Here is a 27,474-nt window from a genome sequence, read left to right as displayed (position 1 = left end):
GCACATCGTATTGAAAGATTCATCGTATCGAAAGTCTCAGGCATAGACTACTGTCGTAACCATATACTGTAGTCTAATCAGGGGACATAAAATCATCGTTACCATCATCCCACGCATAGCATATCAGGCATAACTTATTGTAATTCCAAAATATACTGTATTATAACTCAGATTTATCGTAATGTTCCTTTGAAATACAATTGCTTGCTGTTATTCTAGACACACTGCAGTTCAATATGAAACAACAGAAGACCATTACAGTTGTTGTGCGTTCGTTAAAGTATCATGAATTTGTTCCTTTAACTGGCAACAGCCTCAATTATCCAGTTATTTCTAAAAAAAAAAAAATAACTCGTATGATGCTTTATGTTCGTTATGCTTGCGTCAAAATCCCTCTTATATAAGACAAAAATAACTATCATACTATTCATCATGCAGATCACATTTTCCAGTGCGCGGTAGTGGTTAATTTTGTAAGCAACTCATTTAGCACTTTTGTTTAAAAAAAAAAAAAAAAAAAAGTCATTTTTGTTGTCATGTTAGAGTTCGTAGCACCTCTTCTTTGGCGATTTATTATGTATAATGCACATGTATATTGACTTGTATGTTGTTGTTGCTTCAACCCCGGTCTGCCTGGCCGTGGAGACCCGTCGACCACAGGTAAGCAACTACTTCTATGGGGCCATCCTACAGGTACAGTAGAGTGCAAACACCGTATAGGGATCAGCACCCCCTTATGGTAGACAGACTCACCAGGGTCGGACCAAGATCCTTCCCACGGCGAGCTGCAGGGAAATATGAGGAGGCCCTAGGTGGACGCCACAGCTGCTTCACCCAGGGTGCACAGAGTCGCCATGTGTAGGCTCCTCTTTAGCGTCTCCACTTGTTTGTTCTTAATATACGAATCGCTAAGAAACAGGTGCTACAAAGTCTCCTGCATCAACGAGAATACGACCCTTGATTTCACGGTGCCGTGAACTGTTCAAACTTGAAAACAGCATCTTCATCCAGAAACAAACTTGTTATTAACTCCCTGTCGTAAGTGTGATTTGGTCTGCAGGAAGGAGATGCAGAGTATTCTCATGTCTCCTTTCTTCCCAGTAAAAATACAGTCTTAGTTATGAGAGGAATACCATCGTAGGTTTTGTCTCGTTGTCTGAAGGAAGAACTGGGAAAGGAAAGGAAATGTTTAGATTTTCCCTTGTGTTTAGACCTTCCTGCGAAAACAAATCTGAGTTACGACGGGGAAACCACAGTAAATCTGTTCCAGCATCCCACCTCTCTTCTGTATCCACGTACTGAAGCTGTATTTTCCTCCCACACTTATACAGTACCAATTTATATTTACTGTTAAATCTTCCAGTGCAGTGGTGCCTTTGCATATTTCAATCTTGTTACCTCTTTTATTATTTTTTTCCAGTTAAATGGACACCCCTTGTATTGAGAGGGTTTAAAAAGACTTCATCTGATCTCTGCACTTCAAAAGGTTTCTCTTAAGCTGGATAAAATCGTCCGGTAGTGTCAAGATTTATATAAAACGGGCGGCGTCGTTTGCAAAGGGGTTCATGTCGATAAATGCTGAATATCCTTCGTAAGTTAAAATATTCTTTCTTAGCCTCCTTAACTCAACCACTCCCTCATGCTTTTTCTCTCCTTCCTCTTCCTTTACTTCTCCTTTTCTCCCTCACGCTTTTTCTCTCCTTTCTCTTCATTTACCTTTCCTTTCCTTCCTCCTGCTGCTCATAATTCTCCTCTTTCCCTCCTCTTCCTCTTCCTTTTCCTCTTACCTACTCCTCCTTTTCATTTTTTCCTCCCTCCTCCTCCTCCTCCTTCTTCTTCTCCCTTTCTCATCGTTACTTTTCTTTCCCCCTCCTTCGCCTTCCCCTCTTTCTTTCTCCTCCTTCTCCTTTCCCTCTTTCTTCCTCCGCCTTCTCCTTTCCCTCATTCTTCCTCCTGCTTGTCCTTCTTCCCGTTCTTTCTTCCTCCTCTTCCTCCATCTCCTCTCTTTCTTCTCTTTCCCTTCCTCTCCTCATTTGCCTTCCTTTCCTCCTCCTCCTCCTCCTTCTTTTCATCTCATTCTCCTACCTGTTCCCCTACTCTTCTCGCGACAGTCCCTGTGGCTGACTTTGGTGCCTTTGAGTCACATTATCCGCCTCTTCAACCACCCAACAAAACAAATGACATAAATTTCCTCCGGTATCTGCCTTGGCTCGATCAGTAGCGTTCTTGCTGTACTATTTTTTATCTTCATCCACTAGAATTAGATATCATAGTCATAGTTCTCTCTGTAACAAAGAGACTCTAAAGAACCATTGGGTGCTGTTTGCAGTCCTCAGTCTTTTGTACTCCTTTGTACTCATCTTGCTGTGTGTCTCGAGCCTAATGGTCGTATGCTTAAGCAAAAATGTGGAAGCCGTTAACCACGCTAGACTCTCACTGTGTTTAAGCAATCTGGAATCCACATTTCTGGCAAGTCACATTTGGTAACTAATCTTGCCCATATATTGTGGCTGTTATCCATTCTTCTGAAGTAGTGACTTGCCCAAAACCATTTTTTTTTTTTTTTTTACCAGCCACGATAGCGAAGCTGGTATTGTTATCAGTTTGTCTGTCTGTGTGTCTGTTAGCATGATAACTTCGCAACCACTCAAGATATCATCACAAAATTGTATGGGTGTGTAGTAGGGATGAAAATCTCGGACGAGTTCGAAATTGGTGAAAGTAGGTCAAGGCCAAGGTCATATTCCGAGCCGCACTAGATACGTATCGGCTCGCGGCTGGTGTGATTCACCCCTTGGGGGAGGGGCTTTAGTTTTTCTTCTTTTGTTTTTTTAGTGTAAAAGTTGGTGATTATCTAATTTCATCAATTCCAGTAATACAGTTTACAAAGGTTAACAGTGGGGGAAAGGCTGAGTCCATGAGCTAAGGCTACGAGAGACCAGCCAGTAAACGAAGGACAGTACGCAAAGCACCTCATCATTACCCAGTGTGCAGTAGTCTTTGACTACACGGGGCTAATTTGATCAAGGTTTGTGGCCTATTTAGAATATTTGATCTTGGAGCTTTAATACAGAACTAAAGAAAAAAGAGGTGTTGCCTATCTAGGCTGGTTTGCCTATGAAGTGCAAAGGAAAATATCAAAGGCTTGATTGCTGAATTGGTCATTGATGACAGCTGTATCCTGACCATTCACAAGTGGAGAATTGGATGATGGTGATGATGATGATGATGATGCCAGACAAAAATCTCAAGACTACAGCCAGTAAGTGAAAAACAGAACGCAAAGCACCTCATCAAAACCCAGTGTGTGGTAGCCTTTGACTACAAGGGGTTAATTTGATTAGGGTTTGTGGCATATTTGCATGTTTGGGGATTTTATTCTGTGAGCTCAAATGAAGAGTTAAAGGGAGAAAAAATGTGTAGCCTGTCTATGCTGGTTTACCCATAAAGTGCAAACGAGAATATCAAAGGCTTGAATGCTGAATTGGTCACCCCAGGACCCATATACCCCTTGACAGTTGGACCCTGCCCACCGTATTCATAAGTGTAAAATAGGATGATGGTGGTGATGATGAAGCCAGACAATTTTTGAATATTCTTACAAGTTTACAACCATGTATTTATATTTTCGAAAATGTTGTGTATAGGGTGCTTTAGATATATTGCTGGTCAGAATGATACCAAAGTGGAATCCAGAGAGATTTTAGTTAATATTGTAAAATTACATTCTTCTACTCGAAAGGAAGTAATCGGATTGTAAGCGATCTAGAGTAACAGTTGCCAAAAGTCGCAATGTTTTGACATGAACAATGAAGGGTCTGTAAATCTTTGCCTAGTACTGTACCACAGTATTCACCATGAGTCAATGAGTTTCTTTTAAGCAGGTTAGTACTATACTTATAGATCTATACTTTGAGTAATAGTAGGTTTAATTGTGTTGGTAATGAATAATATAGGTTGGTACGTACAGATTATTAACAGCAGGCCTGTACCTGATGGAGTAGTTTATTATTATTATTATTTTTTTTTTACAGATTCACGGAGTCTCCCAGTTACTTTATAAGAGTCACACAAAAATTCTTTCTCTTAGAGCTGTTATTTATCCTTAATCTTGTCAGGTCTTCAGGTTTTGAACATTAGTTGCCTTTCCTGTTTTGATGAGATTAATTCCATGTGTTTTTGCTATTACTGTGATATGAAGATGGGAGCTGTTCCATGCGTGAGTAAAAGCATTTTACAAATATTAACTCCCAGTAGTACAGAAAGCTTAACAGTCACATTCAGTTCTCAGATAATTTTATTCTGATTAGGTGTGTCCTGTTGTCCTCTCAAGGGCAAGAAGCCACTGACCCATACAGAATGAGATTAATCCATATTTTATTATAACAGATGATTTTATTTGCCTTATGAGTAGTATATTGTCCTATAAGAAGTAAAAACTGTGTCTGCTAACCTACGGTATTCAAGATGAAGGGAGTGTTTAGCTACAGTATTACCCTTCAGTTTTATTTTGCTTAAGAGTGGTCGTCATCTTCTTATCTTCTGCCATGTTGATTCTCTTCAACCTAGTTACCTTCCCTGAGCAATTGTTTAGATTTTTTCATGGTAAGGTGAGGTTTTTCATCAGATGTATTTCTCTATCTATCTATCTATTGCCAAACGCCTCGATCCCGTGGCCACAAACACATTGCCTCCACGTCCTTGTCTGAGGCTTCCTGTTTTACTTATTGTTATTATCCAGACTTCATTTCCAACCTCTGAGGTGGGATTGAACTCCAAGAAATGCCTATTTCCTCCACTAGTTTGTCAACAGTGCAGTGATGATATTCCAAGATTGCCTGTCATATTTTCTTGATGTTTTCATCTGTTTAAGAGGTTGAAGGATTGCCAGGACATGGAAAGTCTTGGACAGACATGTTGTCCTTCTTAAAACGTGCATACCATTCATAGATTTTTTTTCTTTTCGTAGCCAGCTCCTTGAAAGCTTGCCCAAGGATTATCACTGTCTCTGCCGTGGTTTTTTCGAGCAAAAAAACAAAATACTGTATAATGCACACTCTTAGGTCATTCAAATCTGCCATAGTGGTCTGAGGACAAAAATCACAGCAGTCACATGCATGAACAAAGAAAAAACTCCAGAAATACAGATGCAACCTTGTCAGTGTGATTCCATGTGATGGAATGGTTCACCAGACTACACGCAAGTGATGCCTACCCCCTCATCGGGGAACTATTCCATTTTCCCATGCTGTTGATCTATTCCGAGAATTTGGAGGTTCCCCTTATTTATATGTTACCCTGCCCCCATTCACATGGCAACAGGTACAATTTATGCAACGATTGATACAGAAAATTGTGTTCCAGCATTCATTTCTTGGCCGCCAACATTCGGTTTACGACCTTTGAGGACAAACATCAGCCCTTTAGGGATTGGAGACACTGCTCATTCCCCTTCCTTTAATCCCTTAGCCTTAGATACCCCCCTCCCCACTCAGAACAACCAAGCAGAACTTACGATAAGTGAAGAATCCCACTCATTTTTCTGTTACCAGTATGGAACAGTTCATTTGTCATTTTATTATATCAAATAATGATAATCGAGTTCATATTCCTCCTGTAATATACTGTATATCATTCATGCATGCACTTGGTGAGGGAAAACTTTTAAAGAGCACTTAATAGGGGCTTTAGAAAATTGGATTTTCTCAGCGACATAAGTCTGAAACAATGGTACCGGTACTCATGGAACAGTTCATGCAATTCAGTGTGAACTTTTGTTTTACATGATATATTAACTGTGCAAAATGAGGGTTACTGGAATAAAACCATTTTAGGCAAAACGTCTTTCAACAAGGAGTAACCTTATGCCAGCCACAGTAAGCTTATGAGGACTGGGGTACTGTAATTTGTATAGGCTAACCATAATTTTAAGTGTTTGTGTTGCTGCTTATTACAGTTCAGGCAGTGTGTATTATTAGTCAGGGATGTTTTCTAAAGCATTACTGCCTTTTTCTATGCAAGTAGTACCAGTAATGTAAATTGGGGAAACTAGCAGATCAGTTTTATAGGTTGTAATGAAACATTTACAGGTAATTGTTGTGTGATATTCCCGAAAGAACATAAAAAAAGGGTTATTTAAAATGAGGACTTACTGTTCTTGTTTTCCTAGGGATGAATTCACGTGTGGTGATCCTCCTCCTTGGAGGAGTGAGTGCAGTGGTGATGCTACTGTACCTCCATCTAGCAAGTGAAGTGGCTCATTTACGCTCCTCTATACAACACCCTTATAGTAAGTTCTTGTTATATTTTTACTCTACTCAGCTCTATCCTTTCTTCTGTGCTTCCTTTCTTTTATTTCATTGCCACACACAACCCTTTCTTCATTTTCACCGCTTCCTTCCTTTCATTGCTTCATCACTGTCTTTCTTTTTTCTTTTTCTTTCTTTCTTTTTTTTCCAGTTTCCTCTCTTTCATTGCTTCTGCACCATAGTGTTTCCATCCATCCCTCAAATTTCTCTCTCACCTTTTTAATACTTTATCTTCTCCTACATTTCTATTCTTCCATACTTTCATCCTTTTACACCAGCATCTCAGTGCCATCTTTCACTTTTTTCATTTTTATTTCTGGAAATTATCACTCAGTGGCCCATTATATTCCACATCTATATGTTGTTCAACATACTACTGTATGCTACTTGGCGGTTGTGCATTACAGTATTGTAACAGGAAGTAAGACATAACCTCCTGCTATACACAGGTATGTCCCACAGGGAGTCAATTTTTTTTTTTTTTTCTTGTACCAGTACTGTATCTAAAGAGGATTAGGATGAGAACATATAGTGAGGGATGAGAATGGGTAATGAAATAAAATCATAATTTTGTTTCTCATGGCTAATTTCTCGTGTTTTCTATTTACAGAAAAATCAGTTAATAATCATGTATATAAATCATATTCAGTCATTTTTTAGACTGGATGTCCAGCTGTAAATAACCTGATGTAGTGAGGTGTAACAATAGTGAATGAGACGTTAGTGTTTGATCAGCAGCCTCAGGGTGAGGTGTAGCGCAGCAGCAGTCGCTGTCACTCACAGAAGTCTATGTATATATATATAAAAACACACACACACACACACACACACACACACACACACACACACACACACGACAGTGTCCCGCTTTTAGCTTCAATAAATCTGGTTACCTTATACCTGTGGGACAGACCCTCAGAAGCAGTTGTTACCTTTGATCAACAGGTCTGCTTGGCCAGACTGATTGGTGTTAAGCAACAAAAACATGATAGAAAAGCTTCCAGTCACGACTTGGAAGTAGAATCCACAGACAAGGCAAGGCCGTCAGTCCCTCTTGGGTATTATAACAACTAGATTAATAAAATATGGATATCAGATTTGCTCATAATTAGAGAAAATGACTGCCATATACATAAGGAAAGAAACTAAGGCACAGTAATATTTATTACTGAAAATAAAAAATGAATTAAAGCAGTGTAGAGAATATTTTGTGTGTGTGTGTGTGTGTGTGTGTGTGTGTGTGTGTGTGTGTGTGTGTTCATTCTTACCTTACCTTACTTAATTTACCAGGGAGTTGGCACCCTTTTTGAACGTGACAGAGTTCAGATTGGCTCCGTCAGATGGGTATATGTGAAGCTACAGAATGTGGTGAAATTTTTTTGGCCTATCTGATGGAGCCAGGCTTTCAAGAGCTTGAATGATGAGTGAATGGAAGCGTGGCCCATTGAATTGGGCAAACTTTGGCTGTCTGGACATTACTACTCCTCACTGTGCCAGAGGGTGGGAAGGGAGATCCGGATGATGATGATGATTCTGCAACTCTGTCATACTGTAGTAGCTTAATTGATTAGTAACACATGATTTTCCCATTCTAAAACCAAACTGTCATTCTGTTATCATATTGTATTTTTCCAGGTGGTTTACCCATATTTTTCTTATCAGCTCATCTAGTAACTTACTGCATCGGTTAGGGATACTGGTCAGTAGTTGAGTGGATTCTGTCTATATATATTTTCACTAATCGGGGAACAATGTTTGCTTTCTTCCAAATATCAGGTGTGTATGCATGCATGCATGCATGTGTGAATGAATGTGTGAGAAAGAGAGAAAGCCTACCCAATTGTCACAGTGAAAGGTTAAAGCAACAGTGATGTTTGCGGGTACAGTAATATATTTTTGTCATGGCCATTCTAATGGTGAGTTGCTAAAGGGATCAAAGTTTAAAAAGATATTTAAAGTTAGATTGATGGAATTGCTTGATTTAATTTTTTTATGACTAATTTTGGTTTAATTTTCTTTTTATCAGGTCCCATGGACAACTATGCAGTTTATACATCTACAGGAAAAGCTATGCTTGATCTTGATAATATTGTCATCATATACAACCGAGTGCCCAAAACGGGATCAACTTCATTCATCGGCTTGGCATATGATCTCTGCTCAAAAAATAAAATCACAGTTATTCACTTAAATACAACCAAGAATGCACCTACTTTGTCTCTCACTGACCAGGTAAGTACTGTATTACCATGTTCATTTTGTAGCTGTGCTTTGCTGAAATTGATTTGGATGTCCAATCATAAGAATCACTTTTCTCTAAGGAATAAGTAGTATTTTATGGTTAATGCATTTTAATTTATGTAGCTACAGTATCCACTTTTTTGAAATACTAAGAAGTTTTTCAGGACTTCATGTTTTACACTTACTGTGCCCAGAACAAATGAGCTCTCTCTCTCTCTCTCTCTCACACACACACACACACACACACACACACACCGCTCGCTGGTGCAGTGGTAACGTTCTCGCTTGCCAACTGGTAGACGGGAGTTCGCGCCTCGCTCAGGTTGCGAAAAGTTTCACTGACGAAGTGGGTGGTTACTGTCCCCCTTGAGCAAGGGGACGGGTGTGTGCGTGTGTGAAGGTCACAGCCTTGCCCTTAGATCGGACTATATGAGCTCTCAGCTCCCTTCCGGGAGGGTAAAAGCTGACGATCACGACCATCAAGTGATCCTGACCGACCCGGTGAATTACACACACACACACACACACTAGGAAAAGAGAAGCAGCAGCCAAATATGAGACATGTGGATAAGTGTGGAAATGATCTGAAATTATTGCATGTAATGCATTTAAAAAAAAAAAAAAAAAAAAAAAAAAAGGTATTGTAAGACCAAAAGTCGGCAAATAAGTGAATGAGCAAGAGAAGGACATGTCAGATTATGAATGAAAATTCCAGTTTTTATAGGGGAAGAGGATTTCAAGAGACCTGAAATAAATCAGAACAGAACTAAGAAGATAAATTTGATGAACTTCAGTCTAAGGAGCTACTGAAGATAATGAAAAATGTGGATGCAAGAAAACCCATGGTGCCAGGTAATATATGTGGTTGAGTAATTAGGGAATGTGCTGATCAGTTAGTTAAACCAGTTTATGAGATTATAGTGTTCTTTGATAGAGGGTGATCTGCCAAGAGACTGACAGAGAGCAAATAGAGTACCAGTATATAAGAGTTGGAACAGAAATTATCCATTTAGCTCTAGACCAGTGTTACTCACTATCATCATCTGTAAATTGTATGAAAAAATCGTTAGAAATAGATTAACTGCATACCTAAGAGAAAGATAAGGTACAGTACAATATGTATTAATATATTTTTATTTCAGATGCGTTTTGTGTACAACGTGTCAAACTGGACAGAAAAAAAACCTGCCATATATCATGGGCATCTTGCTTATTTAGATTTTAATAGGTATGTATCACTTGCAACCATTTTTATATTAGGCCTGAAAGATGCCTTTTTGATGTTTAACCCATTAACTGCTCATGGCAGTTTTTTGGAGGTGTCCATGGTGCGCAGACATAGGGGTAAAAATGAAATTTCGCAAAGGCCAAATTTTGTCTTACGAATTGAGAGAACACATGCCAAAGTATATAGTAACGAAATATTAGCTCAATTTTTACCTTGGTAAAACGATGGTTGAACATCGAAGTGTCTGATTCCCTATTGGAATGTACCGGTATGGTTTTCATTTTCTTTCTTTTTTTTTCGGTTTCGGTTTTGAAGGCTCAGACATGCTTGCATGGGTTGGCCTTGGTCACCATGACACTATATTCGAAATTCACCTGTGCAGCCAGGGCTGTATTGATCAGTCACACTCGGAACAGCCCAGGCTGTATAGAGCAGTTAACGGGTTAAGGAATGCTTTAATTACCTACAAAGACACCCCTCCATACTATCTGTAAGGGTAAAGTATGCAGGAGATGGTGGACACTAAAACTGCAAACAGACTTAATCTTTTCTGTCATTTTCCCTCCTTTATTGCAGCTAGATGATATTCTTTACTTGGGGAAGATTTTTCAGATTGGCAGGGTAATCATTCCCATACTTAACATCTTCATTACTAGATATTTTTTTGTCTAATTTGGGTGAGTGAGTCTTAAAATAGCAAGATAAAAGCTATATTAGTACATCATATTTAGGGATTAATATGGACAAATAGATAGGATACCATGAGCAGGCCCCTGCATTTTCCTCCCCCCTTTGACCCCTTTCCACACATCTGATACAGAATAACTACATCATCTATCTATCTGTCTATTGCCAGACGCCTCAATCCCGTTTGGGGTGGCCACAAACAAATTGCCTCCAAGTCGCCCTGTCCCCCGCCATTTCACTGCCCTGCTCCCAACTCACACCCCCCTCTCTCATATACCTCTCCACCCCATCCCTCCATCTCATCCTCGGCCTCCCCTTCCCTCTTCCCCCCTCCACCTCACTCACATACACTCTCTTCGTCAGTCTTTCACCCTCCATCCTCTCCACATAGCCCCTGGGGGTAGGGTTTTTTTTTCAAGAATACTCCCCCAGTATCCCTGCTTGTCGTTAAAGGCGACTAAAAGGGTTGGCGGAGGGTTAGTGCCCCTCCCCGGAAAACAACTAACTAACTAAAAAAACAAACAACTACATCATCACCATCTTTATCTCTCTTTCCACCCTAAGGATGTAGTGAGACAGGGTCCAGAAACTAGGGAAAAAGAAAGCACAGTAATGGGAGAATTATCACAAGAGTGCCTGGTGAAATGGGGCAGATAACAACAAATATTGGTTGTTATTATTATTGTTACTTTACTCTGGTCTGCTTGGCTTTGCAGACCCATCAACTACAGGTAAGCAGCAGCTTCTGCAGGGCCATCCTGCGGGTACAATACAGTAAGCACTGTGTAGGGATCAGGAGCCTCTGTGTGGTAGACAACACCTCACCAGGGTCATCCCTCAGTGAAGTGTATGGAAATATGACAGAGGGGTGGGGAATTGGGGGCATGGCTCCTAGATGGATGTCACAGCTACTCCACCTAGAATGCACAGGATCGCCACATGTAGACCCCCTATCAGTAATGTAAGCCACAGAAGATTAGGAACATGTACAAAGGACATACAGTAATGACATAATCTGTAAGTGTTAGACCAGCACTTAATCCTTTCAGTCCAGTGATTCATTTCTAGATGCAGGAGCACCTCTTGGAGCAGAACATTTAGTCAGTCACACCCTAAGATTTTTTAATGCAAGGTGCTTCACTCCCATAGACTTTCATGATGCCTCATATTTTTAATGCAAGGTGCTTCACTCCCATAGACTTTCATGATGCCTCATAGTATGCCCCTCATAGTCCCACTTCGACCTGGTACTTTTGTACTTGTTCATTTTAGACAGGCCACCCCATGATAGCTGTATTCTGCATAATTAAGGGAGGTTGCTTGCAGTAGAAAAACCTCTCCAAAGCTGAATAAAAGCAGAAAATAGTACTGGTAATAATCAGGTAACATGTCTTCAGAGTGAAGGGGTTAACCTTTTTTTTTTTAAGTAATTGCTGCCTCATGATTTTATAACTGCTGTAATGTTATGTAATCTAAAAATTATTCCAAGTTTCCTCCCAAGGAATCTGCACCTTGGGGTTGGCCATGGTACATCTGATGTTTTCTGTGGACTGTAAGCCAAACCAGGTGCCAAAACCAGATAATTTCTTCCCAGCAACTGCTAGAATATGTTGGGAAAATAGATATTTGAGATGTGTAAAGATATGTAACGTGTGTGAGTCACAGTTTGGGTTTAACCTTGTGTACAGTCTCACAGAAGAAAGATCACCAAGTGACTGTATTTGTGGCAGAATGTTTCCTTCCTAAGAGTGATGAATTGTGTGGCTAGTTACCAAGCTTGGAGTGACACTTCCCTCTCATGGCAGTACCTCCCAGGATTGATGGTAGCCATACATCCACTACCCGTACATCCAGTGATTTTACCTAATATAAGTACAGTAATAGGTTGATGGTAACTGCCTAGGATTTAAAAAAAAAATGGAAAGCCTAAGAGGCTTAAAATATGAACCTGTAGAGGGCTGAAAGTTTTGTGAATCCAAGCCATGTTCTTCCCACTGCAGCAGTAGTTATTCAGATGTAAACTCTTGTGTAAAATGCTTTTGTAATAGGTAAGAAGTTTTATTACAAATGCTACTTTAGATTTATATATGTTTGAGTAAATATAGGCCACAGTGGGGTGTAGTATATGACAACTTTAACTAATTGCTGGGCAAAACATAGTTTGCTCTATTTTTCTGTGAAGTTAGTTATTTGGTACTGAATTCTTGCTTTCATTTATGATATACCTATAGATCAGCAGTTCAGAAATGATTAAAATTGAGTTTCATGGTCCTTGAACCAGTGTTCTTGGGGGTTTAGTGTTATTGTAATATCATCATTACAACTTATTACAGAACTAAACCTAAGTACTGGAGCACCAGAGTAAGTTCTAAAATGATGTAGAAGAGGAAGTCATTATTTAATTAAAATCATCATTGTATTGAAGACAGGCAAATAAATTTAGTTGTTAAATATTTTTTCAGTTAGCCAAGACAGTACAGTATGCAAACACCACATTTATTTTTCAGTCAAAATTCTGAGTATGGCATATTTATTACAGGTTTGGAGTGAACCAGCAGCCAATCTACATTAATTTGATACGCAAGCCACTGGAGCGCTTGATATCCTACTACTATTTTGTCCGTTATGGAGATGATCTGAGGCCAAACCATATAAGGCGAAGGATGGGGGATAAAATGGTAAGTTAAATGCAGAAGATATCTGCTTAGTTTACTTTACCCTTTATACCTGACCAAATATTGGTAGGTGTTGACAGTACATTTTATCTTTTTTCAGTAATAGAGTAGATAGTTAAAGGGAACTATTGTACTATGTCTGTCTTTCTATCTGTCTATCTATCATCCAATCCTACACTGCCCCATGAGGAGCGTAGGAGCCCGGGGCTAGGCAGTTGGTCCCGACATTTAAGATGAGAGTGACCAGCCTCACTCATCCCTGAGTGGCATTACATGAGCAATCAGCCCCAACCATCCCTTGGATATAAACCTTCACCGGCTCAATCTGATTGGAGCGCAATAATTACCCACTAAACCACCAGGCGCCAAAATTTGGTTATATGATTACCACCCAGCGTAGTAAATGGTTTCCTGGTGTACAGGAAACCATTTGGCTTGTCTCTCAGTGTAGAGTCACCCACAGACAGAAGGAAGAGAAAAGAATGAAGGAAAGAAAGACAAAAGAGGAAGTGTAAAGTTGCCCGTAGGCAGAAGGACAAGGAAAGAATGAAGTAAAGGAAGACAGAAGAGGATGGAAGGAAAGAGGGATGGAGGAGAGGAAAGGGCAGACACCCGAGAGAAGCATTACATCGAGTGAGTGGATGGTGAGCGCCCCCACCTACCACAAATTTATTATGTATTATATGACCCCTGCCTGTCTATAGCATTGCATACTATAGTCATACCAACTTCCATCTTGCTGCTTGAATAGAAGATGATTATCAGTAATTAGTGGAGTCAGACCTTCTTGTTGTCTTCAGTGTTGAAGAATTTATACGCTTGTGTGCATACAGGCATGCATGCATGCATGCACACTTGTACTTTGCAGTGGTTGAGAAATGTATGCAGAAAGACTAATTACAATACAGCACACCCTTAGGCAGTTAAACAGCTCTGTTGCAGAGACCTCAAAGCCACCTCATCATTGCAGATATTAAAGGTGTGACACCACCACATATTGTGATGTCTCCTTTCTGATTTTCATGTCCTGACATACTGCAGTGGGTATAGCAGTGAGTTTGTTTTATGTGTTTGTATGTGTGTGTTTTCATGTTCAGTCCAAGGATGTCTTTTATAATACCTAGGCTTATGCCAGACAATGTTATTAACTAGGAAAAATGTCCACAAACTGTTGATGAAGTTAAAAGCTATAACAGTTGATCCTTTCAGTTTTACTGTGTGTGTGTGTTTGTGTATATATATATATATATATATATATATATATATATATATATATATATATCTATCTATTGCCAGACGCCTCAATCCCGTTTGGGGTGGCCACAAACAAATTGCCTCCAAGTCGCCCTGTCCCCCGCCATTTCACTGCCCTGCTCCCAACTCACACCCCCCTCTCTCATATACCTGTCCACCCCATCCCTCCATCTCATCCTCGGCCTCCCCCTCCCTCTTCCCCCCCTCCACCTCACTCACATACACTCTCTTCGTCAGTCTTTCACCCTCCATCCTCTCCACATGGCCAAACCACCTCAGCGTGTTCCTCATAACGCTTCCTATCACATCCACATCCACACCACAACGCTCCTTTATATCCTCATTCATCAGCCTGTCTCTCCACGTGACTCCACAGGCTCCTCTTAAATAACTCATTTCCACTGCTCTCACTCTTGACTTGTGTCCTTCCAACAATGTTTTATATATATATATATATATGGCCACATTTAAATTTGGGAATGTGAATGTGAAGTTGGTTTTATTATAAACATCAGAAAAAGTAAATAGGTTAGGTAGGTTGTGAATCTGTCTAGTAATGATGAGTTTAGGATACAGTAACATCAACATGTGTAGGAAAAATGCATCATCCATAAGAAAAATGATAAAACTGTATTTTCTAACAGACACTGGATGAGTGTGTTGCAATGGATCACCCCGATTGCTCCATTACTCACCTTTGGGTTCAAGTTCCTTTTTTCTGTGGACACCATGCAGCATGTTGGTAAGATACTGATATTGTTTCCAGGTGTGTATCCTTAATTGAAGGCTGAGACAGGCCTTCACCCTCCTTTTATCTGTCCCTTAGATCCACCCTAATTCAGTCTCACGTATGTCTTATAGATTTTCCTTATGTGTACAAGCATTTGTCAGTCAGCACTTTGTCTACTTCTGCCAGATATATGTCAGTCAGATATACTCACTTTTCCCACATATTGCCATGTCATATCATGTACTGTATTACTTGGTATTCTCTAATATTAGTGGGTGTTTCATGGCACATCAATACATTTTTCAACTTTTTCATTTTAATACAATGATGTATATTAGTTTCATTTTTCGTTTAGTTTATAAAGGCTTCAACATGCTGACATGTGTCGGCCCTGGTCACCCAGTGGCAGCTCTCCTTGCTGCTCGATCTCTGGAATCCTCCCTGTTGTCTCTTATCCCTGAGGTCACACTTGATGACCTCATCCCAGGTCTTTTCAGTCTGCCCTTTACAACCCCACCCCCAACGTTCACACTTCTCATCCTCCTCACCCAGTTGTCATCCCCCATCCTCTCCACATGCCCAAATCTCAGACTACTGCTTCTTATCACAACACCAGTATGCTCCAGTCCCATCCTTCCTCTCAACTCTTCCCTCATAAACCAAGCCCCCTAGGCCTCGCATTCAAGGATGCACTCGACATCCACCTAATCATTGTCATTTCTGTACGTTTCAGCCCATGAATATCCGCTTCTTTTACTGCCCAGGTCCCACTGCCATACAGCATTACACTCCTAACACGTGCCTCGCTTTGAACTGGTAAATTCAGAAGCAAGTTTACTATCTTGCTAAATTATCATGGAAAATTATTGACCATAGCACAACAGACCCTGAGTCATTCAACATTACAGTAGTATAAACAAACATGGCAGGTGGCTCAAGTTGTGAAATCATCATTGATAAGAATTAATTATGTAAACTTTTGCAGTCAAGTACTGCTGAAGTTAGTTTATTAATCTTTCATAGTAACTGAAATATTTTGATTAACATTTCAAATTATGTTTCTTTTCAACTCTGGTACAGATGTTACAGTGATGAGCTGCTTTTCTGTTATTGATACTTTAAATTAAGGCACTCCAATCGGATTGAGCCTGTGCAGGTTTATGTCCAAGGGGTGGTTGGGGTTTATTGCTCATGTAATGCCACTCAGGGATGAATGATGCTGGCCACTCTCATCTTAAATGTCAGGACCAGTTTGCCTAGCCCCAGACACCTATGCTCCTTATAGGGCAACACTGGATTAGATTATGGATGGATACTTTAAATTTTGAGCAGCTTGTCACTACAACCAAAACAAAGGATGCTAACATCAGTTTGTAGATGTCTACACCTTTGTTATTAATTTTTATAATTACCCTTATGTTTTCTAAGTTGCTGGACTGATGATAATAATATGAAAGCCTAGGAAAGCTGTTTTCTTGGGGAGGTGTTTGGAGTTACATTTATGGGTACTTTAGCACTGGAACCACCACCCACTAGTAACCAATCTTTACCTGTGTTTCTGACCTTGAGCATATTAGGTGTAGAATGTTTTCTATCTGACAACTTTTTGCCAGTTTTTCTGGATCTGACTCTTTTGGGTGAAGTGCACCTGATATGCAACCAAATATGGTAATTCACCCATTCATCTCAATCCCCTGTCGTATCAGTAGCCTCATTGACTTCCATACCTCACTTTCTTACACCGTAGTGTCCACCATGGAGCTGAACTTCCTCATATTTCCCTATTCCAAGTCATGGAAGGACCCTGGTCCAGCCATGGTGAGGTGCTGTCCACCACAAGAGGGAGCCAGTTTCCTACTACATGGTGTATATTCTGTACTGTACCTGTAGGATGGCCCCACAGTAATTGCATACATGTGGTTGACAGGTCTCTCAGCCACACAAACCAGGGTTAAGCAACACAAAAACAACTTTCTTACACACTTCTTGGCCTACTGTACCTTCTCCCATCCTCAGACTCACCCATGTACCCTTTTCACCATCCTGTCGAAACACATGCTTTTGGTATCGCTGTACCATCTAAATGCACTTTCTTCTACCATGTTATCAACTGACTTGCTTGCATCTTCAGTGACTCATATTATTCCTTGTCATATCCACTGTACCTGCTCCATGCACATTCCTCGGTAATCCCATTTCTGCTCCTTTTACTCATGACTTTTCACTCTTATGTGCTGATATTGCCCCCCCTCCATTTCTCAGATATCACTATTATAACTCTTCATGAAAATTCCAGGGAGCCAGGGTCATTTTGGGCCTTAGAGCAAGCGAAACACAACTTAGTGCACAAGTACTTCTTGGTGGGTGTGACAGAGGAGATGGGAGACTTTGTGGCCATGCTGGAGTATGCCCTCCCACGAATCTTCAGGGGTGCCTATGATCTCTACCTCTCAGGTTAGTATTTGGCATTGTTTTTCTCTACTGATCAAGGCAGAGTATAATTTTATTCTGTTGTATTTTCTAAAGGGAAAATGTTTTGTTTTTTCAGTATTTTTACCTCCACCAAGGATGTTATGTTTTTGCCCTCATTGGTTTGTTTGTCTGTCTGTTAGCAACTTTACTCAAAAAGTTATGAACAAATTTTGATAAAATTATGGGCCAAGGAAGAAATTATTAATTATGGGGGTGGATATGGATTCAGAACCAGAGTATCCTGCACAATATCTCCAAAAGTTCTCAGTGAATTTCAATGAAATTTTGTGGATAGTTGGGCCATGGACCAAGAATGAATTGATTACATTTCGGGGTGGATCCGGATCCTATATCCACAGATCTGGATCCAGATCCATTTTAATGGCAACAGCATTGGTGGAGGTCTGTGCTCTCTGAGTGCTTTCTAGTCACAGTGTTGGCATTTTAATTTTTCTTATCAACACTCATTTACAGTATTCAGTCTCACAGCTGTATTTCTGGGTGGATTGGTCTGATAATTACTGTGCATGTACCTGTGTATCTGGCCCTGTTATCTCAAAACACCTTTCTTTTTTTTTTTTTTTTTTGCCTAAAAAATGTGAAAAGACCAATGCAGAACTACGAGATGATGAGGTTGAAACTACCAGATACCAAAACAACCATTCCATTATTGTGATTTCTATGTAGCTTTGAATGCGGTTACCATACTGGGCAAATTCAAGTTCAGTGTTCTCTCTAAACTGTTTTTTCTGATACTTCTCATGTGAGAAACAAGCAAAAACATGTATTTACCATTTGTGTGTGTGTGAGATAGAGAAGTTTGCAGGCAAATTGTGGCAGAGATTGTCTCAGTCAAGGAATTCGTGGAAGAGGTTAGGAGATGCCATTGTTCAGCAGTAGACTTGCAATGGCTGATAAGGATGATATGTGTATGCATATATATATATATATATATATATATATATATATATATATATATATATACAGTATATATATAAAGTGTATTTGTTTTTCTTACTTTTACATTTTTTCCTGTAGGTACAAAGTCTCATATAAGGAAAACAGTAAAGAAGATCTTACCATCAGCAGAAACTATAGCAAAGCTTCAAAACACAAAGGTTAGTAAGAGTATTTCTCTTAAATTATCAGTATTAATGAATCTGGAAAAGCATATAATAAGATGAATAGTGAAGAAATATGGATTTTGCATCACTCTCATCTTGAATGTCAGGACCAACTTGCCTAGGGCCAGGCTCCTACACTCCTCATGGGACAACATAGGATTGAATGATGGATTGATGGATGGAATTAAAAATTATTTCTATGATGGTGATGAAGCATATGGAAGAGTCCCAGTAAATGAGTACCTTGAGTAGTTCAGTATAAATGGTAGAGTGGGCTGTGTGTGTGTGTGTATTGTCATCTTGTTTGTTGAATAAGTGTATGATGTGAATGGAATTATGAGAAGGATCAGACCTCTGCTATGCTTGTTGTAACCCCAAAAGTTTGACAAGGATATTTAAAGAGTTTGTTTTGGCAACCAGCTGAAGAGTTTATTTAGGAGAGGCAACACTGCACTTACACGAGTAAAATGTGTCCTGGTTAATCTTAATTCGTGTCTGGGACACCTTTATAGTAGGTACTGCCATAGTATGTTATTCAGCAGAGGGAGGTACCCCACCCTTCGGAGATTAAACTGTATTCCTCTTTTTGCATATCTGAGGCACTCAGAATCAATAGGTACATCCATCTTTTAAAAACGAATAATGAACAATCAAAGCTTGGTAACATTCAAGCAGCTATAATTTTTGATCCAATCATGGGATTTTTTATCTGTTTGTTGCTTGAAAATGAAAAGAGTGAGAGCAGTGGAGATGGGACTGCTGAGGAATGTATGTGGAGTACAGAGCGTGGATAGGATATGAAATAATGTGATTCGTGAAAGATGCAGAGTGAGGAAGTCTGTGGACACCTGGATCGAAGAGGGTGTATTGAGATGATATGGTCATGTGGAGAGAATGGATAATAATAGAGTGGTGAAAAAGGTATAGCTGAGCAAATTTGAAGGAGGGAGGAGGTGAGGTAGGCCAAGGAGAAGGTGGAGGGATATGGTTGATGAGTGTGTGAGGAAGAGAAGTTTGGAAGTCAGTGAGGCTAGGGAACTGACAAGAGACTGAGCTGGCTGGATGAATGTTGTGAGGAGCATTGAATGATCAAGGATATGGCACCCCTTTTTAACATGGCAGCATCCAGGTTGACTGTCAGATACGTTTATGTGATGCTACACAATGTGGTGAATGTTTTTGGCGTATCCAATGGAGCCAGGATTCCGGGGGCTTGAATGATGAGTGAATGGAAGTGTGGCCTATTTGAGTGGGCAGATTTGGGCTGTCTGAACATTACTACTCCTCACCCTGCCCTAGGGTGGGAAAGGAGGTCTGGATGATGGTGATATATATATATATATATATATATATATATATATATATATATATATATATATATATATATGTATATATATATATATATATATTCTTTTTACTTAAAAATAAAAGTGCATAGAGTGTTATTATGTATAGGTGACTTAAATTCTGATAGCAGTTGCTTTTCTTTTCATGTTTAATAATGTTGAATTCATGTTACAGATATTAAAGTCAAAGGATAAAAAAATTCTAAATTACAGTACCACCAGGATGTGATCAGTGCATAATATAAATAAAGCAGTTAATATAAATGCTAATAAAACTTTCGCAGTACTTTGCTATCAGTCAACCATCCTTTCTGTAAAAAAGGAAAAGAAATTGACAAGACAGCCATGAATGATTAATAATGAAAATAATAATACCAATATTGGAGTATATCATTTAGGTCTGAGCTGCACACCTTCCCCTCTCTTATGAGGCATCAACAAAAACTGAGTGTAAAGAAACTGGAGAATTGACCTAATCACAGTTCCATAGCGCACATTCAGAATGCATCTATGAAAGAGGGGTCATGTGGGAACAAGATGGTGGGAAGAAACAGGGTTCAGGACCTGTGGCAGAGTGTATCTTCTGATTCTGAGCACCTAATTTACTAGTAGTGAATGAAATAATCTTACCCCATAGGTGTCATGAAAGAGATAAGATAAAGCTGTATATCGAATATTCTAGTAAAAAAAAAAAAAAAAAAAATAGAGCTGAAAATTCTGTTTTGAATGACAAATAAAAGAGTGCAGGACTTTTCTTCTGCTACCTTTTGTAGAGTTTCATACCTATGTGTCTATATTTTTGTATTTTGGGATCCTTCCCACTACTTTGTGCGGTAATTTGAGTTTGGAGACTTACTGTATGTTCATTTCAGCTGTAAATGAACTTAATTATCATTTGTATACTATCTTATTTATCTATCTATTTGTCTATCTGTCTATTGCCAGGCACCTTAATCCCCCACCATTTCACTGCCCTCCCCTCAGCTCACACCCCCCCGTCTCTCATATACCTCTCCATCCCTCCCTCTCCTTCATCCAACTTACATACACTCTCCTCATTAATCTGTCACTCTTCCTTTTCCCTACGGCCACTGTATTTATACTGTTTTTAAAAACAGTGTACAGGTACTTAAACTTTCAGGTCTTTAACTTCTGTCTATGGTTGCAGGTGTGGAGATTAGAAAATGAATTTTACAACTTTGCTCTGGATCATTTCCATTTTCTTCGCAAGAAAACTTTAGAAGAAGCTGAAAAAACAGGACGTCTTGTGGATAAAGGTCAAAAATTTGCATATGAGAAAATTAAGCCCAAGAAGACTTAAACTAACCTGTATCCATACAAAGGTATGTATAATGCATACCAGTTTGCAGTTACAGTGTATGTGATAATATTTTGTTATTATACCTGGGGAACTGTATTATATAGTCACCAGTTACTGGTAGTTAACAGTTTTATAAACTCGTGCTGTCTCTGTTTCACACATTAGCATGCTGCAATGCTGGTGTTTGTCTAGTGGAGACCAAGCTTTTGTAGCCTGTGGCGGGAGGTAAGCAGTATTATATGCCCAAGACGAGGCAGAAATGATTTGCTGCATGAGGATGGGCCAGAGTGTCAATATACTCTGTAAATGCAAAGGTTGAATCTTTGTTTTGCTTTACTGATCTTCCAGTGTATTCAAGGAGCCAAATGTGTACGTATCATTTATAGTTTTTTAACAGTTTACAGAAATCATAAGGATCTTAGGGAACTAACCATTTTGATTGCTGTGCTAGTATGCAACTGAGATATTAATATATTATTATTATTTGTTTCAGTAGATTTTGATTTTTGTGGTTGCCAAAATGCTAGGGAGTAATATATGGAATAACACTCACATCTTTGAGAAGTATACAATATTACTTGTGACTTTGCTTCAGCTAAGGAATTTTGTGGTCTGTAATAATATGTTAAGTTCTGAAGTAAAAAGAATTACAGTGATCCCTTGGTTATTGTGCATAACTGGTACTGAACATGGTTCATGATAACAGACTTGCGTGATAATGAATACTGTACACAGAACCTATGAGATTTATCCTAATTGGTCTCAGGCACCCCAAGCTCAAGTCCCAATTTTCCCTTTGCGACAATTTAGACCCACATGGTGGTAAACAATGTTTACAGTCCCCAATGGCGCTGAAGACAGACAGTGCCGTCTTGTGGTGCACTGAAGACAGACAGATGCCATCTTAAAATACCGTTTTGGCATAAAATTACCTTAACTTAAATTTTCGTAACTTGACCTAACATAGTGTACCCTAGCTTATCTTTACATAACCTATTTTATGCAAATCCTGTGTAATTGTAACCTGTTTTATGCTGACAGTATATAATTGTAACCGTTTCATACTAACCTTACATAACTGTATTTTAATTGTTTATTGATAGATTCTCTTTGTACTCAAAAATGCCTTTTGGTACACCTTTACAGGCACTGAATCAAAATGAAGGTAGGTAAATTTTTTTTTTTTTAATACTTAAGAGGTACACTTATGTATCTTTGAACATTACACTGAAATTCATTTGAGTTTCCATTTCGATGTGTTTGATTTAGTTGCCATTCATTAGGCTAGATTAGGTTGCAGTAGATTATGGTTAAGTAAGTAAGGTTAATTTAGAAAGTTGCATGAGAATTACATCGAGGTGGCTGGCCCTGTGGAGAAGCTGGAGAATGAGAGACTGATGAGGAGAGTGTATGTGAGTGAGGTGGAGAGGGGGAGACCGAGAATGAGCTTGAAGGATGGAGTGGAGAGGTATATAAGAGAGGGGGGTTTGAACTGGGGGGAAGGGAGACATGGAGGTGATTTGTTTGTGGCCATCCCTTATGGGACTGAGGCATCTGGCTATGGATAGATGGATAGATAGGCTAATTTCGACCAAACTAGAGTAGGTTTGGTTTGTTAGATTAGATTAGGTTGGTTAGATTGAGTGGAGTTAGGATAGGTTATTTTTTATTAGGTCGGGTTATATTGTTTTGGTAGATTAGACAGTGTAGGTTAGGTAAGGCTAGGGTATGAACATGTAATGTTAGGCTTGTAATAATATATTTTAGTAGATTCAAATAGGTTATAGAAATTTAGCCATTATGCTTGATGAACTTGACTGAGTCAGAATGAACAGTGGTAAAAAGAACGGAGAAAACAAAGTCAGCAGTAAACAGTTACTTACCACCATAAAAATTATTAGAATAATACTGTTTAGAAAACAGCAAAGGAGAAGAGGAAGTGAGTCAGTAAGGTACTGTATTTTTACCCCTCAAACTAATGTGAGGAAGGCTATGACCTTGGTGAGCTTGTTTGTAAGAAAAAGTTAATCAAACCATCATCAGTTGTATACTACCCCTGTCCCTTTAAAAGTGTTATATTTTATTCATAATATTATTATGTTATGAGTTTGTTAAAGTACAAAAATGAGCCTTACAATTGTATCATAATTGAAAATATTATCATGCATTTTACCCCAGTTATTACTGTTCATGACTGGAGTGTGAGGAACACTTCATGAAACTTATTTTCTACCCCAGCTATGAAAAATGAGCATTTATGGCTAAATGGTCTTGGTGAATGAAAACAGCTCTTTCTGTTATGATGTCGTGGGCAGGTGCACTTTTCTAATGTTTGTGAGTCTTAGGCTTGGTCCAGCTCAGGCATGCAATATTTTTTATTTTGTATTTATTTTTTGTTATAGCTGAAAAATGCAGATTTTTATCTTGCATTGATACTGAAAACCATGATGACCAGTTGCACTGTAACCAAGGAATTGCTGTACATGTATTTCCCCCCTTTCTTTCCTACACACTGCTTGATGATATCTGTAGCGCAATAACAGTGTTCATCACATCTTCATCATACCAACCCATTTTCCTACCGTTGTAAATTGCGCAAACAGAATTCAGGAATAGGAAGATGACACTGAAGGAGACCTAGCAACATAGTGCTCAGTAAAATGGGCCATAGCCAACATTCATTGATTCCTCATTTAAGCTGTAGAATTTTCAGCTCTCTCAAGACCAAAACTCTGAACTCTGCCCACAGGTAAAAGTCATACATACACCATACCCTACCTGATGTAATTGTTATCACAATACCTGTAGAGTACAGCCATTCCATTAACTATCATATCAAGAAAAAGGTGCAGTTTTTGGTCTTGTGCATTTACACTCATTTATATACATAGCATTACTGTAAGTAAAAGGGATTAATGAAACTCTGTGAAGAGCAGACTAATTCACATCAAGGCTTACGAAATTGATAAGTTTATTGCAAAGCCTACAACAGCTGCTGGATAGTGTTATTTCCTAGCTTATGGAAGATATGATTTAGACACTTTAATGAACTTCATGCCAAATACTGTTTTTATAGCGTAATATCTTGCTCAAGACTGGATCTTTCGTATACTAATACTGTATTTACTTATAATCAACTGATTTTTGTAACATATAGAAATATGCTTACTCAGATGCATTTGTGGTTGACAGCGAAATAGCAGGTACTGTATACATAGAGTCTCATGGAAAATATATACCAGAGTACTGCAGTGCAGTTCTCTACAGTACTGCCACTGTGCAGAGTGGGATGAACTGTACAAAAGTGTTTGGGTGGGGGTGAGGTACATGGGGATGTAGAAGGTGTAAAGAAGTAGACTGTTGTATAAATATGACAAAACTGAGAATGAGTTAAGAGTAAGATTACTTTTGGGGAGAAGAGTAATTGCTAAGAACTTAACATAATCCTTAAAAGCTAGATACAGTTATTATTTTGGAAGTGAATGTGACACTGTGTCAATGTGCAGTTGCTGACACACATCTTTACCAGTTCAGTCTGTTGATGTATTTTGTGTTATATTATTGCCACATCCAGACAGTTGATTCAGCTAAAGAAGTATTTTGGGAACTGGAAGGATAGTGTACTGCCTCTTTAACCATAAATGCAGGGGATGTTTTGTGTGACATATAGTACACACTTCCTTCTCCCCCTCCCCCCCCCCCTTTTTTTTTTTTTTTTTTTTTTTTTTTCAACTGTGCTATATTTGGCAGTTCTTGTGTCATCCCAGTCAGTCTTGCCTGGGCTGTTTAACAGTAGAGAGAGAGAGAGTGACCTGCTGTCCCTGTGTTAGGTCTCAACAAACCTCTGGTCTCTGAGATTGCTATTTTTTGCTGCAAAAAGACCAAAAGTTACTATACTTCAGTTCATTACCACAGCAAGAGTATGAAGGCTGTAAAGGTGTTCTTGGTGTCTGTTTTTAAATATAATTCTCTCTCTCTCTCTCTCTCTCTCTCTCTCTCTCTCTCTCTCTCTCTCTCAAGAAGAGATCAGCATCAATATTGGGCTGCTTTAGTAAATTGTATATATTTGGTTTTCCTAGCATTAAATGATACAATTTTACTTTGTTTCCATTCAGCGATCTTATAAAGTCTTGATTTATGGAGATTGCTGTACTGAGGTGGGAGTTAGAGATATCAAACTTGTGAATGGTTGCTTAAGTGTGAAGAAACTGTGAAGTGTTGAGTCATCTGCATATGAGTGAATAGGATTATAGGTGATAGACAAGAGGTCATTAATATGAATTAGGAATAGGATTGGAGCTAGGACTGATCCTTCTGGCACTGGCATTAATTGAGTGGAAATTGGAATGTACATCATCTTCTTTAACTCTTGTCTTTCTGTCGCTGAGATATGAGGAAATCGGTGGAACAAACAATGATGGGCAGTAGCAAGGAATTTGGACAGCAGGGAATGGTGCCACACACTGTCAATAGCTTTAGAAATATCAAAGGCAACAAGGGTTTCTCTATGTTGGTCTGTTGACATATAGATGGTATGATTCAAGAGATTGAGGATATCAACAGTGGATCTTTCATAGTGAAACCATATTGTCTGTTACTTATTAAGTTGTTGGATTCAAGATGTTTAACAATTTGGATACAATACACGCATTGTGTGAAACCTGCATGTGTGCATTCAGTCTGTTGTCTCCATAAAAGATGGGTTATATCAGTGTTTTCCAGTCAGTAGCATTTCTTGTTGATTCTGCTCAGTGTTATTTGCACATCACACATTTCCCTAATGCTTGCTCAGAATTGTGCAGTGGTGTTCCCGCTAATGTGAATTAAGGTAATGCAGGCTGAGAATAACTCACAAACCCCCAAATATTGTAAGTTTTTACAAACACAGTTCCAAGTTTGTTACCATGGCACTCACTCATTCTGTAAACTGATGTGAAAATATTTGGTGTAAGGAATTTAAAGAACCACATCATCTTTTAGTGTCATGTACAGTATTGCTGTGACCCATAGTGCCAGTGTGCAGCTTATCCTCCCACACAACTCTCATAGATTCCATTAAGTAAGAAATTGGTTGATGTTGACAGCTACCATCACCAGCTATTAAACTCATGTTTATTTTTGATGCCATACCCTGTGTCATCAAGAGTGAAATAATAGAGTAGCTTCAGAGTTAAGCAGATTATGAAAAGATGTCCTCCTTTATGAAAATAAATGATGTCAGGGGCTGTAATAAGTATATCATCATCCTGTTCCATGTGTTGTTTTAGTGATCTACACCACCTACATGCCCCTTTAACTCTTAAGAGCAGAACATCTTGTCTGTAGGGTCCTGGGACATTACCCTTTCTTCATGATTTAGAGGCTGATTGCCCTACTAATGCAATTTTCATTAACATACAGTGATGCTAGTATGCATTACCTGCAGTAGTGGAGGGACCATTGTACTGTATTGAGGATTTTGTCACATAAAGTAATTGAAAATACTTGGAATAGATTACCAGGTTGTAGCATACTTGCTGATAGTCCAGACTCTGCTTTCATTACAATCTGTTGGTAACTGTGTGTATTCATTTATGTTTTTACTGTTGGTGATTGTAATGGTAGGGTTTTAAGTTATCATCATTATCATCAGTCCAACTCACTCTGGGTAGGGAGATACAATGTGTATGATTCTGTGATCTCTTGGACATGTCACACATCCCTATACCAGTAGTTGTCATTCTGTGCTTCTTTTTCTTATATATATATATATATATATATATATATATATATATATATATATATATATACAGTATATATAATGTAATATATCCAGCTGGTTTTATTCAGAGTAGGGGAGATTTGTTGTTGTGGAGGGGTAAATGAAGGCTGTGCCTTACCTCTCCAGTTTTTAAAAGTCTGTCATGAGTTGAATAGATTTATCCGGAGATTACAAAAAATTCATTACTGTATTATATCTCCGTTATCTCTGTTTCCATTTTGGCATGTTTGACGTTACTCTACAGAGCTTCTCATTGGTCATTGCATGGAAATGGTTCAGTACTACACTAAAATACAGGTATATCTCTCATGGATGATGTGGCTGCTT

General features: G+C 38.9%; 1 protein-coding gene across 1 annotated transcript; it reads left to right on the top strand.

The window, feature by feature from the left end:
• Positions 1 to 3,869: 3,869 nt before the first annotated feature.
• Positions 3,870 to 21,662, top strand: Hs2st (Heparan sulfate 2-O-sulfotransferase). The gene is made up of 9 exons (XM_080282185.1): positions 3,870 to 3,884; positions 6,170 to 6,289; positions 8,335 to 8,540; positions 9,692 to 9,777; positions 13,004 to 13,142; positions 15,038 to 15,135; positions 17,420 to 17,577; positions 18,634 to 18,713; positions 21,234 to 21,662. Exons 2-9 carry the CDS (start codon positions 6,172 to 6,174, stop codon positions 21,384 to 21,386), a joined length of 1,038 nt encoding a protein of 345 aa, XP_080138311.1. The 5' UTR covers positions 3,870 to 3,884; positions 6,170 to 6,171; the 3' UTR covers positions 21,387 to 21,662.
• The last annotated feature ends 5,812 nt before the right edge of the window (positions 21,663 to 27,474 follow it).

The sequence above is a fragment of the Coenobita brevimanus genome, chromosome 92 (genome assembly GCF_032717465.1).
Source record: "Coenobita brevimanus isolate Jiangsu-jjx chromosome 92, ASM3271746v2, whole genome shotgun sequence".
Classification (NCBI taxonomy): domain Eukaryota; kingdom Metazoa; phylum Arthropoda; class Malacostraca; order Decapoda; family Coenobitidae; genus Coenobita; species Coenobita brevimanus.
Note: the sequence above shows the minus strand (reverse complement) of the source record. Positions and strands in the feature narration are given on the sequence as shown.